Below are 17,818 nucleotides of genomic sequence, written 5' to 3' on the forward strand. Positions count from 1 at the left end.
GACTAGTTTGATTTCCTATATTTTACATTGCCAAATTCGAATTAACTTTTCAACTTTATTGGGAAAACACTGAAATAAATTTGAATCAATGATACAATATCAAGCTGTACATGACCCAACTTATGGCATCGCATGATTATTTATTTAGCTTAAAAAAATAGAAAATGACAAATTATACAGCCATATTCAAGAAATTACTCATGCTTGTTAAAAAAAGAGTAACTCATATTAACCCACCGGTGTAAGGCACTCCTGTTTGAGGTAGCCAATAATCCCCCAGTATGAATTTAGACACTGTAAAATTAGCAGCAGTAGTAGCATTAGTAATCACGTGATAACCAGGCCATGTCACTCTATTTGTAGTGTTTGATCCGGCTCCTCTATTATTATACTCCGCATAGTACAATGTGCTTAATCCGAAAGTTCCATTCCAGTCATGCCAACCAGCAGGATTTATGAAGCTATCCATGAAAGATTGCATGAAAACCGTCAGACAGTACTCCTTCCATGGCCGGCCTAGGTATGTTTGAGTGGTACCATTGCTTGCAGCTAAATCAGAAGCTGCTCTAATGGTAGAATTTTGAATTGAAGTACCTGTGTTTTGATTTGGGTCCGTTCTACCTTGAGCAGTAATGGTATTGAATTGGCCAGTTATTGGCAAGCGAGGATATATATTGCAGTTCTGAAAAACAACAGCAGCGTTTCCAAATATGAAGTCAACTGTGCCATAAATGTCACACTCTCGATAGAACTGCCTAAGAGAATGTGTGTATAAGGTGTCCTGGTACCCCTCAAAGCTGCAGCTATAGAATGTGGACAAATCTGCCCCAGTTCGAACTGCAACCGCCTGGCTCTTAATTGCCCCAGCTGTGTTACGGAAAGTAATGTTCACGGCTACGAACCCTGGTGCAACCACAGCTGCAATATTTTGATGTGAAAGAAAAATGTTAAATGGTGAGCATGTGGATCAACCTTGCATGTTAAATTATTTGTGTTTATTCTTAAAAGATTAAAATGTTATATTTTAACACTTCACCAAAAATGTTAGAGATGTGACTTTATTTGTCTCACCTTTAAGATTTATAAGGCACTTTTTTTTTAAATAAACTAGCCAACTTACATATTAGTTTAAGCTTTTGTAATAAATGATAATTTATAATGAGACAGTATTTCTTACCAAATGTTGCGGAATTGAACGTTGTCCACCCATCAGCGACGCTCCTGTTGCCTGTGATAATAGTCTGATTGATACCATCTCCAATCAACAGCAAGTTGTTCTTGTTCTTCGCAATAGACACATACTCTTGGTAAACACCAGCGGTGATATAGATCAAGAAGTACCCGGCGGAAGTATTAGTGTTGTTGGGAGCAGCAGCAATGGCAGCATTGATGGTGGTGAAGTTTCCGCTTCCATCCTGGCTCACTGTCACAATGTCATAAACGGTAACTGCTTCGAACTGAGCTGTCTGAAGCAGCTTTCTCCGGCTTGCTGACTCGAAAATTGTACGTGTGTGACCGGACATTTTAAAGGGAAAGCGTCCATTTCTGATATTAGGATGGTTCCTCTTAGGCGGCGAGTCATTCCTCTTCACAGGTAACCAACCCTTGTTGAACAAAGCTAGAGAGACACCATGGAGCTTGGTGTCATCATCAAGTGGCCCTGAAAGACCATTCTTTACACTAGCATCAGAAGCCGTGGTTACTAGTCCCTCAAAACAAGTTTCTTGGTTAGTTAATACGGCACTAAGCAAGGTTTGGATGTCATCAACTACCACGCTAGATAGAGAAACATTAGCTATATTGACAGTTTCATAGGAGGTTTGAAGGTACTCCACGTTTAAGCCAGCAAGTAATTGGCAATCTAGTAGGGCACGTATCGTGGTTTCAGACAAAGTGGAGCTACGTTGAAGATATGAGTCCACAGTGTTTGAAAATTTACGTGCTTGTGATAATGACTTTTGAACCACAAATCGACCAGAGTCGTATACATTGGCATTATGGTAAGGGAGCACTGATTTGCAATAAGAAGGGTCTTGGGTGGAGTTGCAAATGTGTTCTGGTGAGTCGGGACTAGTCAGGTCAGACCTATCTGCAAAAGAGAGACTAACAATGAAGAAAAGGAGAATGAAAATTGAAAATGTTATGGGAGAGAAAAGCTTGGAAGCCATTGGTATTGGACAAAGGGAGAGTTTGAAGAGTATGTATCGGTGGAATGTGTTATTGGGTTTAATTTATAGAAGGGAAAGGAGACCATAGAAATGATAGAATAAGCTTAATAATTTGGTACGTAGTTGGTAGGAAAGGGAATATGTGACGTGGGGATTGTATTTGTGGAAGTCAACCTGTATGTGTAGGACTTGGTCTCCCTTTTTTTTTTTTGGGTCTAGCTAGGCATTATCTTGTACTCAGCTCGTGGATGCATGAAGCTTGGCGTTGATGTAAGTAATGGAGGAGGTTGATCTGATTCTAAAAAAATGGAGGTTGGTCTAAAATAGCTTCAAATTAGGGTTTCAAAACTTTTAATTGTATCAATGCCGATATTTTTTTTTTTTTAATAAAAATTCTATGTATATAATATTTTTACAATATTTTCACAACAAATCTTAAGTTGTAGGATATTACTGGTAAGAAAAAAAAAATTTAAGTAGTGGATTCAAATTATAACTAAAAATAATTTTTTACTTTGAATTTGTTGTGAAAGTATTGTAAAAAGATTATGAATATAACATTTTTTTTCAATTATTATTATTCAAATCTTTGCAATATACAATCTTAGGAGGTGTTAATTAGGAGTGAGAATAATCTACATACATTGGATTAGCTTTTTTGGGCATATCTTTTCTGCGAAGTTACTTTGCGCTTATCTAGATACGAAAAATACATTCATGTAAATTGCCTGTTATAAATCTTAGAAAATGGTTTACTCGTGAATAAGAAGCCTAATAAATACATAAAGCCGGATGAATGAATACGTACGTCATCGTTTTGTGTGCTTGTATATTTTCCCCTAAAATGCTACTTACTGTACTATTCAAGAGAAATATTTTTTTAGCATCCAAATAATTCTTGGATCACGTTCAACAGAGTCTGGAGAGTTAGAATTACGTTAAGTATTATTAGCAAGTACTACTGGATTGTTGATTTAGAACAGGGTTTTTTTAATATTGTAAACTTTAATTTATTAGTTGATTTATTTTCCTTGAGGCTAGTGGGTTTGTTTTTTTTTGGATAGTTTTTCATGTGTTATAATATTGTGCGTTATTTATCTCCGTTGTTATTTTATTTGTGCACAATATATATATAGGTTATAGATATTAACTAAGACCTTAAACATAATAGGACTAATTAATAACTTGGCATAAGGTTGGTTAATTTACAAACCAACTATATACACATAAATTCTAAGCAACATTTGGTCAAGACCACTCAAGTTGAAGCCAACCAATTTCATGAAATATCAAATGGAAGAAGCAAACTCTCACCTCTATTAAGATTAGTGCGACCGTATATACCAAAACAAGTAAGACAAAAAGCTTTGGCGAATGTTGAGTTTGAGTGGATTTTTGGCTACAAAAGTATGACTTGTCTACTATATGACTTTATCGAGTCGGCAGGAAATTAAATAAGACCAAGCGAATAGAAAAAAAATGGTTCGAGTTCATCTGGTGAGGGTGGATTTAATTTAGATTTTCATTGTTCTGACTTCTGAGAGCTACCAGATGGTTGTGTCAAGCGAGAGAGGAAAAAAAATACCCATATGGTTGTGAGAGCCACGTTACATGTGGATTAATGATTATGGAAGGGAAATACTACTTAATTAATGATTGTGTCTGATGTTTCAGAATCACTAAAATAAATAAAGAAAACAAAATGGAGGAATTGTACTTGGCTAGTGCATCAGCAAGAAAATTCAGAGACGCATGAATATGCATGCACACGTTAATTAATGAGTAAATATTTGCTCTTTAAATACCAACCTTTTTCACATCACATAGGTAATATCTAGAAAAATTGTCACTACTTGCTATATAAAAAAATAAATAAGGGATATAGTAGACCTTTAAGTTTGGCCTGTCTGAGACTGGCATTATATAGAGACGCTAGATTTGGATACTTTGAATTTCCAGAGCTTCCTAGCCATACACAAAGGTTTGCGTAAGTCAGATAACTTGAACATGTTACTTCTAGTTAAAACCATTGAGTTTGACTTCAGAGAGAGTATTTGTTATAATATAATCGAGATGCGCGCTGTTACAAGTAATTTAAATTTGCAAGACAAAGTCAAAGACTCATAGTTTGAAAACAAATGCGTATAATCTATCAGCTAGGCAAATATACTAATCAAGTTGCTATATATAAGCGGCTCCAGCAATGCCACCGACAAAAAAAAAAAAAAATCACTACATTTTCAACAAAAATTGAGTTGGTAAATTATTACTAGTTCTTATTTAGACTTACCATGTACTGACAAGTCTAACATCACATTTTTATATATCATTAACAATCTATCACATGACATCACAAGTTCTAATTTTGTTTTTATTTTTTTCTGTCTCTATAAACTTCCTCAAGTGGCTATGAATAGGTTGACAATGTCTTATTACATTCGAGATCATAATTCCTTGAGTAATGCTATATACACAAAATTTCACAAATTTTTTCTTTTTATAACGGTTGAGTTGGCACATTTTTACTAGTTATCATTTAGGCTCATTATCAACATTACATTTTTATCTACCACTAACTATTTAGTGTTGCATCAAAAGATATAGTTTTTTTTTTTTTTGGTCTATAAACTTTTTATAATTCCTTACTTGTTCATATGTCTCACTAATGACAATGCTTCATAGTACAGTGCTTTTCCTACGGAAGTTCAATTTGACCGTGCACATGGATCCCCATATACAACCTGAAACGAAAACCATACATTTCAATGAAGCTTAACTCCTTTTTGCATAACAATTACGTAGTCATAGATCAAAGAAACCACTTGATAAAAAAAAATAAAACTCAAGTGGCATTAATTATTAACCTACTATGCTGTTTGTCGTTCTTGTCATGCGTCCAGCGCATATCGGAAACTTTCCACAAGGAATAGGTCGTAAGGATCGAAACCCAAGAGGCCAAGATCCTTGAGCATTTGAGCTCAAGTACAGGTACTTGAGATTTTGATCTTGCACGATAGAAGAGTGCATCCAAGTACCATATATAACTGTATCAAATTATCAATGGTTTATCAAAATTTCAGTCTGCAGAGATTATTTTGGTTGGGTGAGGAATTATAATAAAGAAATCAGTAAGTCCATATACAGAATAACTTTCACAATTTTTTTCACAATTACTAATGTCAAGGGTTGTGATTAGCTAGGTACAATAAAAGTAATCAGTAGTGCTACTATATTTGTGTCAATGTTATACTGATCACAATCTATTATCTCAAATATTTTGATAATAATTGTGGAGTTTAATGTGTTTATAGCTTTGTTGGAAAAAAAAAAAATAGACATATAAACTTTGTAATACATGAGAGGCCAACCTTAACCCCCAATGTGACCTTAGAATGTTTTAAAAGTATATATTAATAATATATATATATATATATGGGTAAATTACAACTTACTTATCTGTGATTTGATTGAAATTTAAGTTGTTTACATGTAATTGAAATTTGACATAAATTTAAGTTGCTTACCTATATTTGAAATCTCATGATACAAGTGTTTCACTAAGTCTATTTGATTTTATTTGATATTGTATTTTTATGTATTTTTGGAGGAGAGAGACATAAAAGTTGAGCAAAATTATATATTTAGCCATATTTTTAACAAAGGTAAGTTACATAATTCTAACTGAACTAATCTCAAGTGGGTAAAATATCAAATTTCAAACCACATATCAGCGACTTAAATTTTAATCAAAATATAGGTAGGTAAATTGAAATTTGCCCCCATATATATATATATATATATATTTATTTAAAGTTTGTATCCTTAAAATTTAATAAGTCCAAAAGAGATTTAAAAGGTTGAACCTATGTTTGGAGAAAGAGGGGCCTTGGCCCAATGTCCTATACTCAAGAACATATCATTTTATTTGAGTTTGATGTCAGAGACAAGCTTATGTTGGTCAAGGACTCACCAGCTAAGGTTTGCAGGAAGAAAATGACCTACTCGCTAGGCTAGAGACCAACTCAATAGAATTGGTTAGAGAACTCTAACAACCAAGTTCTTAAGGAAATTCACAAAATAATATAAAACAAAAGGGTAGAGTGTAGAGTACATGGAATGCACATCTCTGCTCTAGTCCAAGATGTTTTATATGGTTCACCAATCTTCTACTGTAACTATCAAATTATTGAGAAAACAAATCTTAAATATCCATTTAAATAATCTATTTTGTCTTCACTCTTCACAAATAGTTATGTACGGGGAAGAATTGAGATTATAATAATTTAAAATCAATTGCCTAGAACATTAGAGTATCGCCCTCAAAAAATGAGTGAGGTATACCTGGTTTGAACATAATATTCTTTTTTTTTTTAGACAAAGTCTTTCACCCTTTTTGCTTATTTTTTGTCTATATCTTGAACTGAAATTGTGGCAGATGTTAGAAATATGCGGTTAAAATGATTAAATTTATTATATTCCAATATTTTAAACTTTTGGGATAATCAGTAATTTAATATGGTATCAAAATAAGAAGTTTTGAGTTCAATCCATATCTCTTTCACTCTACCTCCCATTAAAGTTCTCACGTGTTAGGCATCTCTCATTAAAAGAGACTTTCAGCCCACACATGAGGAGAGTGTTAGAAGTATATGGTTAAAATGATTAAATTTATTATATCTTAATAATTTAAATTTTTGAGCCAATCATTAATTTAACAACAGCAAATAAGAATGATGTCTAATTTCGTTGTCTATGTTATGTTTTTTTTGTTTCTTTCTTTCTAAATGGAAATATATCAATATGTAAGAAACAAAAGTTAGCCTGGTAGTTGTCCTCATATGCCTCCAAATTCAATCATCCCTTGAGGAACGAAAATGAACTAAATAATAAAGTCACTTACTTTATTACAGGAGGCGCATTTGGCTTAGCAGATGGGCCACCCTAATTCTATCTTTGTTGACCCAATATAAGCTGAACTAGATGGAAGGATGGGACAGTATGAGCCTTGTAAATTAAGCTTTCATTTTTTCAACCGTCTGCCTAATTATCTCCCAGCTCACCCTTTTGAAAACTTTCACAATGGTTCCTTGATTATTGCTGCAAACTTTACTGCGTAGCAGATTCTATTAAGCTCTTCTGGACTAAAGCTTTGAGGCTGAAACAGTTGTGGTCCCTAGCTATTATTGCAAAGCCCTCGCTTTCCCTTCCACCCAAGTTACATCCATGTTTACTGTACCCAGTCTTGTGAGTTGTGAGGGTCTACATAAAGCTTAATTAGGTCTTTCCGTGAAAACACCTAGACTGGATACCTTCCATGTCTAATCCTTATAGTTCAAACCAAACCATACCATGTTCATATATTGACATTTGAGAAACAGGTGAGTTTTTTTTTTTTTTTTTTAATCTGCGTCCAAGATAGTTCCCATTATATGATGTCTATTAGTTTAAGTTGAGTGAGTATATAACGAGTCCAAATCCTCTATTCCACTTTTTCTGCTCCACTCTATACTCCACCAACAAATATTTGTCACGTATTCACCTAATTAATTAAATACTACTATTATTGATTAGATGAACATGTGACAAGTATTCATTAGTAGAGTATAGAGTGAAGTAGGAAAAATGGAATAGAAAATTTGAACTCATATATAATTATATATATTACATTTAAGCCATTTATTGAGAGATTATTGTCACGGATGTTTCTCACTATATATTAGTATCCTATTTTCACAATACTGGATTCTATCTCGATAACATGTTTAATTTAGACTTGATAATGTACTTTTATTAGATCTTGAACTTAAAAGTTAGATGCCTAGCTTGAGGTCATTTTAAATAATGGCTCAAGTCGTGCCACGATGAACTTAAGTCTTCAGACTTTTTAACAAGTCTGAGTTCAAATATTAATTGTAGGCTAGGTACAAGCTCAAACCAAGACAAAATTCTTCTTGTTCACAGCCCTACCTACTGACTCTAAAGAAATTCCTCTAAAATATATGTAGTCTAGAAACAACTAGGAGTCAATTTCAACATGATGAAAGCTCTTGTGAAAAGTCACTAATATTCCATTGACAATAATTAGGGGTGTCAATGTTCCACCAACCCACGGACACACTACAATAAAAAATATTTATTACAATAAAAAAATTATTGTAATAACATCGAAGTCATTGTAATAGTTTATGTAAAGTGTTACAATAAAATTTGAGGTAATAAGTTTGTGCTAAAAAAAAATTTTGTTACAATAAACCTTAAATATTTTAATGAAAATTTTGATATAATAATATTGTAGGGTCTGTTTTTGTTACCCAAGCCCAAAGAATATGGGTCAAAGGCCCAACGAACTCAGAACAATAAATTTATAGAGAGTGGATCGAAGGTTTAGGCGCTGGCCGGCGTTCACGTAGCATGAACTCTTTCCTTTTACTGAAAAATACTTAGAACAATTTACAACTGGGAGATGCTCCTCGGCTCCTGGCCGAGGAGGTTTTTCCTTCCCTTTTCTGCTCCTCTCAAAAACCCTTTCCAAAAAACCCTCCCCATACATTTTGCTCACCCCTCTTATATATCCCCCTCTTCCTCCTCTTGTTGGTCATCTATTGGCCTTCCACCTGATCGTCTATCCCATCAAAGGTCACATCCGTGCTCAAGTGATTCACCCTGATCGATGTTACCCTGCCAAGGGGTTACATCCTCATTAATGCGGCCAGAAGGATTAGGTGAGCGTATTCAATGCCGAGGTGACAGTTCGCCCAGGGCTTGCCCCTTCTTCGTACTGAGGTCTCGGACGACCGAGAATAGGGTCATCCTCGGACCCATCATGCATCCTCAGCATGGGCCATTTGGGCCTGGGTTGAAGTGGGCCAAGGCCACCCGATTTTCTGGCCCCACAATAACCCCTCAAAATCTTGCTGCACACATCCTCGGGCGGGGAGAAGGATTTTGACATCCTCGGCCTTATCCCCCCCCACCCCTCGTCAGTGCTGGGGTCCATTCACCTGCCAAAGACACGTCGCTGACGTTTCGGAGCACGTAACGCGCCCATCATTAAATTCAGGCCGCTCTGTGTTTACCACGTCTAATAAGGCGTTACCCATCCAACGGTGGAGATTCGTCTTGCATTTATGGGCAGGAAAACCCGCATGGTTCCTCGAATTGGGGTATAAATACCCGTACGAACCGCTTCTCCCTGTTCCTCATTTGTAGTCAAGAATATTCGTGCGCCCCTCTTGAGTTCAGCCACACCCTCACTAGCACCTCCAGTACAAAAGCCTGTCCGAGGAGCCCCTCCTCTTTTCAGTAAGTCGGTCTGTCTCTCTTTGACCTCTCCTTCTCTTTACCCTTTTTTCTGCTTCGCCTGTTCTTTCTTAGTTGTTTTAGGCGTCAACTGGGATGGGTAGGTTTAAGAAATACGTAGATACTGCGGAGGCGATGGAGAAATTCATCACCTACCGCAGAATTCCCGGCAATGTAGGCCTGAAATATTGTGAGGACAGGGAGTGGCGCATACACAGGCAGGAGGGCGAGGTGGTGATTCCCATAGTCGCCTTCCTTGAAGGGAGGATGACGATCCCCATGGGGCCGGTGATGAGGGATTACCTCATGCACTTCCGGTTGGCCCCCACCCAGTGTGAGATAAACGTCTTTAGGATTCTGGGCTGTGTGGACGCCCTGAACGAGAAGATGGGGCTGAGGTTGATCCACCACGACGTGAACTGGTGTTACAACCTTCAGCTTCTTAAGGGCAAGTCGTATTACCTGAAGACGAGAGACGATAGGGTGCGGCTCATTCAGTGCCTCCCCAAGTCCAACAAGGGGTTCTACGAGGATTTCCTCATCGTGTCAGGGGAGTGGCACGATGGACTTCACTGCCCAACAACAGAGGGAATACCAGGTGGGGCAGTGGGAGACAGATAGGATTTCAAGTTCTCGTCTTTTTTCTTTCCTTTTTACTAACGCGGTGGTGCTTTCCGTTTGCAGACCCGCACGCCTTTCAGCGTCACTTCCATCTGGTCAACCGGGAAGATTTGCAAAAGGTGCTGAGGGCGCCGGTGTATATAAACGAGGACGACAACCAGGTTAGGGCCGCCCACATAATTTTGGGTTATAAACCTACCCAGAAATCGTTCCCGGTTCCGAAACACGTCATCCTTGCCGGCGATCCTCGGCTTCAGAGGATTACCGTGACCGAGGACGGATTTTCGTTCCCTGAGGAGCCCTCCGACCAGGAAGCTGTCACGATAGCCGTCCCCTCCTCTTCCCAACCGTTCGCTAAGGCAGCCGAGGAAGCTCCAGTGGGGGAAGGGGACGCGTTTGACATTTTCGCCCAGCTTGATCAGTCCGAGGACCCTCCCGGAAACTTGGGTGATCCCAATCTGACCGAAGCAGACCTCCTTGCTTCGGAAGCCACTCCTCGGTCGTCAATGGGTTACAAGAGGAAGCCCACCACCAACTTGCTGGACCTGATTGAGAGCCAGCTGGGGGAGTCCCAACAGAAAACTCCTACTCCACCTCCGAAGGCTAGGTCGACTTCCGCTCGGCAGAAGCTCCCTCTTTCTCCTTCTCAGACGCGCTCGCCCTCTGTGTCTGTGCCTGCTGGTCCCAAGAAGAAGAAGGATAAGGGTAAAAGGATCGTGGAGGATAGGACGGTGTCCTCGCAGGAGGAGGACACTACTCTGCGGCCGTCCAAGCAGCTTAAGATAGGCGATCAGAGCCAGGAGAGGCAGGTTGTCAACACCACCTCTTCCGAGGTCCAGGCCTGGCTCACATCCCCGATGCTCCGCGGGGAGCCCTTGAGGGATAACGCCTCCCTCAAGGACTTCAATGAGGGTGAGGGTGCGCGCATGGCTGATGCGCTGGAGAGGAGCTTGCTGCTCCCGGCGGACATGGCTGAGCTTAACACTTTGACGAGCAAGCAAGTCTTCCTCAGCCTTAAGCGATATGTGGGGATGGTAAGCGCTGTAACCTCGACCCTTCTCCCGCTCTTTTTCTTTTATTGGGCTTATAGCACATTGGTTATTCTGGCAGGCTGTCCAAGATATCTTTATGTTGGAGGGGGCTGCAAACGACCAAAAGGAGACCCTCAAATGGGAGCGTGACTGGCGCTTTCAAGCTACTTGGACTCTGAAGAATTCCGAGGTTGACCTTGCCAAGGCCCGAGAGGATTTGAAGGCGGTGACCAGGGAGCGGGACAATGCCCTGTCCGGTCTTTAGGGTGCCCAGAACCAGGCCAATGAGCAGACGAGGCGCCTGGGCGAGGCGCAGGACCAATTGCAGATCGCAAGGGATCTGGTCGTTGATCTGCAGATTAAGGTGACAAAGGCCGAGGGGACCTAGAGGGGGGCAGAATGGGCCAGAGACCAGGCTCAGCGAGCTAAAGACGAGGCTGACCATGGCAGGGAGATGGCCGAGCGCGCCAAGGAGGAGGCTGAGACCACAACTTATGCTGATGGGATGGCTGCGGTAGAGGCCGCCTACAAGGCTCAAGTCCCGGGGGTGTGTAGGCGATATTGTTCCCAGGTCTGGGCTGAGGCTCTCAAACAAGCTGGGGTGGAGGCCACGTCCGACCTGTGGAAGGCAGAGAACGTGTATTACCCCCCCGCTATCCACGAGGCCGCCCTTGAGGACCCTAAGGTTGGGGAGATTGTTGAAGAGGTGCGGGCAGCTGATCTGGGCGAGCATTCGAGCGAGGAGGTGCCCCAAGAGGTAGTGGAGATCTCTTCCGATGATCCAACCCCCACTACTGAGGAAGCGGCTGCTCTCGTCGTACCCCCGCAGGCCATCCCATCAGGCCAGGGCTCGGAGGGGTCAGGGGTTGCCCCTGTTCAGTCTGAGCAAAAGGAGTAGACTCCCCGGTGTCGCGGCTCGTCCTACTTTCACGTTGTCATTTTATTTTGTTGTGCTTTTCCTTTATGTACTGCGGCACTTGCCATGCAATTTTTATGAATTCATTGTTGTAATGCGAATTTAATCTCCCTTTATTTGAATTGCTTATTTGTGTACGCACTGCCTGCTTTACCTCTTTTCCTTAGATCTGTACGATTTTAGTTTGAATTGTATGTCGGCCAATCGCGCCAGTAACGATGATAAGGAGAGAGAACGCATGCATGGGCAGCTCTCTTGCATCTCAAGGGCTAGGTGGGGCTTGGTCCTTTCCTAACCTGGGATATTCTGTAGTTAGCCTCCCTATATGCCTGAGTCCGAGGGCCATGCGATGCCCCTGTTCTATTCGGCACACTGGTCTGATTGAGCGGTTAGTTTCCCCGTAGGCCTGAGTCCGAGGACCATGCAGTGCCTTGGTTCTGTCCAGCGCTTTCATTTCTCTGTAAGTATCTAGTTTCCCCATAGGTTTGAGCCCGAGGACCATGCAATACCTTGGTTCTGTCTAGTACCCAGGCATAGAGGAGCGAGTAGTTTCCCCATAGGCCTGAGTTCGAGGACCATGCAGTGCCTTGGTTCTGTCTAGCGCTTTCATTTCTCTGTAAGTATCTAGTTTCCCCATAGGTTTGAGTCCGAGGACCATGCAATACCTTGGTTCTGTCTAGTACCCAGGTATAGAGGAGCGAGTAGTTTCCCCATAGGCCTGAGTCTGAGGACCATGCAGTGCCTTGGTTCTGTCTAACGCTTTCATTTCTCTGTAAGGAGGGGTTTGTCCTCGGACCGCTCTGTTGGAAATAATTCCTCCTTGGGTCAGATTATGATCTTACACGTGGGGTTGATCTCGCTTCCAGCTCGAGCCCCCATCTTCTTCACTTACAAAGCGTCCCTTGGCCGTTCGTGTTCCGCGCATGACGTTTCAGTGCGCAAGACGCGCCTTCATTAATGTCCTCGTGAATTAGCATAAATTCAACGGTCTACGGTCCCCTTGGAATTTGGTGGCCTCATTATTAGCCTTGTTGGTAACTCTCTTTTCGAATTCTGCGTGGATTAATTCTCACCAACCTTCATCCTTTATATAAGGCTTTCCGGGGGGATGGTTTCTCTATACTCCATGAACTTCCCAACGCAAACAGAAAAACACACCCTTTCAGCTCCCCAAGCCCCTTTAATAACCCCGTCAGAATTGTGACCGGAGTTGGTAGATATGGGGCGGCTTTGGGCAGGTGCGAGGACATCCGTGCCAAGAGCCGCTGTAACCGCAGCCCCCACTAGGCTTCCGGCGCTGCAGAGTCTGAGCGTAACACTGACAGTGCCGTACGCGGTGGCCAAGAGGGACGTCGCTGAAGTATCTAACATCTCTCCCCGGAGCGCACCCCCGACTGAGGAGACGCGCGAACCTATGTCATGGCTGGTGCCCGAGTGTTGCCGTCTCCAATGGCCAACGCTCGTGAGGAGTGGAGAGAATCAAGGGAACATCACGAGAGAAGGCGTCCCGGTGCCCCTGCATCTGCTCCTCGCTTTGTTCAAGCTCCGCCGCACCGAGAAAGGAGTTGTTGGTGGCCTTGAAACAAGCCAGCCCCCCCTTCCCTGCTTTTATTGTCAAGTTCTCCCATTCTCTTGATGCCAATAAAAGCACGGATTGACACTTCCCTCTAGCTAGTTTTAGGACGGGTCCACCTGGGCCTCTGATTGTTGAACTAGCTGGTAGGAATAGTTTTAAAACACGCCTGTCTGAGCCTCTGATTGTAATTTGTAACTTTTCTTTTTATGAAATAATATCAAGCTTTCTTTCTTTGCTATTGAATCTTTTTTTTTTTTTTTTATCATCACCGATCTTCCGTAGGATGATTATTTAGATCAATCGCCTGTTGCGCCGGCCGGCGCACTAATCCTCCCCACAGACGGCGCCAATTGTAGGGTCTGTTTTTGTTGCCCAAGCCCAAAGAATATGGGTCAAAGGCCCAACAAACCCAAAACAATGAATTTGTAGAGAGTGGATCGAAGGTTTAGGCGCTGGCCGGCGTTCACGTAGCATGAACTCTTTCCTTTTACTGAAAAATACTTAGAACAATTTACAACTGGGAGATGCTCCTCAGCTCTTGGCCGAGGAGGTATTTCCTTCCCTTTTCTGCTCCTTTCAAAAACCCTTTCCAAAAAACCCTCCCCATACATTTTGCTCACCCCTCTTATATATCCCCCTCTTCCTCCTCTTGTTAGTCATCTATTGGCCTTCCACCTGACCGTCTATCCCATCAAAGGTCACATCCGTGCTCAAGTGGTTCACCCTGATCGATGTTGCCCTGCCAAGGGGTTATATCCTCATTAATGCGGCCAGAAGGATTAGGTGAGCGTATTCAATGCCAAGGTGACAGTTCGCCCAGGGCTTGCCCCTTCTTCGTACTGAGGTCTCGGACGACCGAGGATAGGGTCATCCTCGGACCCATCATGCGTCCTCGGCATGGGCCATTTGGGCCTGGGTTGAAGTGGGCCGAGGCCACCCGATTTTCTGGCCCCACAAATATATTTACTATTGTAATGAACAATTTATTACTTCGAATATCTTGTAGCAATAGGTTATTATTTCATGAATTTTATAACAATAGATTGTAAAGAATTGACAAAAATAATTTGGGTTCAAATTATTGCAACGGTATATTTATTGTAATAGTTATTTTTTTCATATTTGTTTCTTACAATATATTGTAAAATAATTGGAATTAGATCATTGTAATAATATATTCATTGTAACTTCATGTTTGTCATTGCAATATGTAGGGTCTGTTTTTGTAGCCCTAGCCCAAAGGATATGGGTCAAAGGCCCAATGAACCCAGAACAATGAATTTGTAGAGAGTAGATCGAAGGTTTAGGCGCTGGCCGACGTTCACGAAGCATGAACTCCTTTCTTTTATTGAAAAAATACTTAGAACAGTTTACAACTGGGGGATGCTCCTCGGCCCATGGCCGAGGAGACTTTTCTCCCACTCCACCCCCCAAAAGAAGACCTCCAGGCCCCCATTTACATTTTGATCACATTTCTTATATATCACCATCTTCTTCCTCCGGTTGATCATCTATTGGCCTTCCTCCTAACGGCCTATCCCATCAAAGGTCATATCTGTGCTCAAGTGGTTCACCCTGATCGATGTCGCCCTGGCAAGGGGTTACATCCCCATTAATGCGCCCAGAGGGGTTAGGTGAATGTATTCAATGCCGAGGTGACGGTTCGCCCAGAGCTTGCCCTTCTCCGTACCGAGGTCTCGGACGACCGAGGATAGGGTCACCCTCGGACCCATCGTGCGTCCTCGGCGTGGGCCATTTGGGCTTGGGTCGAAGTGGGCCTCGGCTAATTGATTTTCTGGCCCCACAATAGCCCCTCAAAATCTTGCTGCACGCATCCTCGAGCGGGGAAAAGGATTTTGACATCCTCGACCTCACCCCCCCACCCTTCGTCAGTGCTGGGTCCATTCACCTGCCAAGGGCACGTCGCTGACGTTTCGGAGCACGTAACGTGTCCATCATTAAATTCAGGCTGCTCTGTGCTCTCCACGTCCAATGAGGCGTTACCCATCTAACGGTGGCGATTCGTCTTGCATTTATGAGCGGGAAAACCCGCATGGTTCCTCGATTTGGGGTATAAATACCTGTACGAACCGCTTCTTCCAGTTCCTCATTTGTAATCGAGAACATTCGTGCACCCCTCCTGAGTTTAGCCACACTCTTACTAGCACCTCCAGCACAAAAGCCTGTCCGAGGAGCCCTTTCCTCTTTCCTGTAAGTCGCTCTGTCTCTTTTTGGCCTCTCTTTCTCTTTGCCCATTTTTTCTGCTTCGCCTGTTCTTTCTTAGTTCTTTTAGGCGTATACTGGGATGGGTAGGTTTAAGAAATACGTCGATACTGAGGAGGCGATGGAGAAATTCATCACCGACTACAAAATCCCTAGCAATGTAGGTCTGAGACATTGTGAGGACGGGGAGTGGCGCATATACAGGCAGGAGGGCGAGGTGGTAATTCCCATAGTCGCCTTCCTTGAAGGGGGGATGACGATCCTCATGGGGCCGGTGATGAGGGATTACCTCATGCACTTCCGGTTGGCCCCTACCCAGTGTGGGATAAACGTCTTTAGGATTTTGGGCTGTGTAGACGCCCTGAACGAGAAGATGGGCTGAGGTTGACCCACCACGACGTGAACTGGTGTTACAACCTTTAGCTTCTAAAGGGCAAGTCGTATTACCTGAAGACGAGAGACGACAGGGTGCGGCTGATTCAGTGCCTCCTTGAGTCCAACAAGGGGTTCTATGAGGATTTTCTCATCGTGTTGGGGGAGTGGCACGATGACCTTCACTGCCCAACAACAGAGGGAACACCAGGTGGGGCAGTAGGAGACAGATAGGGTTTCAAGCTCTCGTCTTTTTTCTTTCCTTTTTACTGACGCAGTGGTGCTTTCCGTTTACAGACCCACACGCTTTTTAGCGTCACTTCCATCTGGTCAACCGGGAAGATTTGTAAAAGGTGCTGAGGACGCCGGTGTATATAAACGAGGACGACAACCAGGTTAGGGCCGCCCACATAATTTTGGGTTATAAACCTACCCAGAAATCGTTCCCGGTTCCGAAGCACGTCATCCTCGCCGGCGATCCTCGGCTTTAGAGGATTACCGTGACCGAGGACGGATTTTCGTTCCCCGTGGAGCCCTCCGACCAGGAAGCTGTCACAATAGCCGTCCCCTCCTCTTCCCACCCTTTCACTGAGGCAGCCGAGGAAGATCCAGCAGGGGAAGGGGACGCGTTTGATGTTTTCGTCCAGCCTGATCAGTCCGAGGACCCTCCCGGAGACTTAGGTGATCCCAATCTGACCGAAGCAAACCTCCTTGCTTCAGAAGCCACTCCTCGGCCGTCAATGGGTTACAAGAGGAAGCCCACCACCAACTTGCTGGACCTGCTTGAGGGCTAGCCGGGGGAGTCCCAACAGAAAACTCCTACTCCTCCTCCGAAGGCTAAGTCGACTTCTGCTCGGCCGAGCCTCCCTCCTTCTCCTTCTCAGACGCGCTCGCCCTCTGGGACCGTGCCTGCTGCCCTAAGAAGAAGAAGGATAAGGGTAAAAGGATCGTGGAGGATAGGACGGTGTCCTCACAAGAGGAGGACACTGCTCTGCGGACGTCCAAGAAGCTTAAGATAGGCGACCAGAGCCAGGAAAGGCGGGTTGTCGATACCACCTCCTCCGAGGTCCAGGCCTGGCTCCCAGCCCCGATGCTCCGTGGGGAGCCCTTGAGGGACAACGCCTCCCTCAGGGATTTCAACGAGGGCGAAGGGACGCGCGTGGCAGATGCACTGGAGAGGAGCCTTCGGTCGGATTAGGATCTTACACGTGGCGTTGATCTCGCCTCCAGCTCGAGCCCCCATCTTTTTTATTTACGAAGCGTCCCTTGGCCGTTCGTGTTCCGCGCTTGGCATTTCGGTGCGCGAGGCGCGCCTTCATTAATGTCCTCGTGAATTAGCACAAATCCAACGGTCTACGGTCCCTTGGAATTTGGTGTGCCTCATTATTAGCCCTGCTGGTAACTCTCTTTTCGAATTCTGCGTGGATTAATTCTCACCAACCTCCATCCTCTATATAAGGCTTTCCAGGGGGATGGTTTCTCCATACTCCATGAACTTTCCAACGCAAACAGAAAAAACATACCCCTTCAGCTCCCCAGCCCCTTTAATAACCCCGCCGGAATTGTGACCGGAGTTAGTAGATATGGGGCGGCTTTGGGCGGGTGTGAGGAC

The 17,818-nt window shown here is 43.2% G+C and overlaps 1 protein-coding gene across 1 annotated transcript; it reads right to left on the reverse strand.

The window, feature by feature from the left end:
- Positions 1–2,200, reverse strand: LOC112016386 (probable pectinesterase/pectinesterase inhibitor 7). Its single transcript, XM_024048952.2, has 2 exons — positions 1,178–2,200; positions 1–918 (listed from the first exon to the last, which is right to left on the reverse strand). The coding sequence occupies exons 1-2, from the start codon at positions 2,166–2,168 to the stop codon at positions 224–226; spliced, it is 1,686 nt and encodes a 561-aa protein (XP_023904720.1). The 5' UTR covers positions 2,169–2,200; the 3' UTR covers positions 1–223.
- Positions 2,201–17,818: the final 15,618 nt, after the last annotated feature.

Source organism: Quercus suber, unplaced genomic scaffold, assembly GCF_002906115.3.
Source record: "Quercus suber isolate HL8 unplaced genomic scaffold, Cork oak 2.0 scaffold_451, whole genome shotgun sequence".
NCBI lineage: Eukaryota > Viridiplantae > Streptophyta > Magnoliopsida > Fagales > Fagaceae > Quercus > Quercus suber.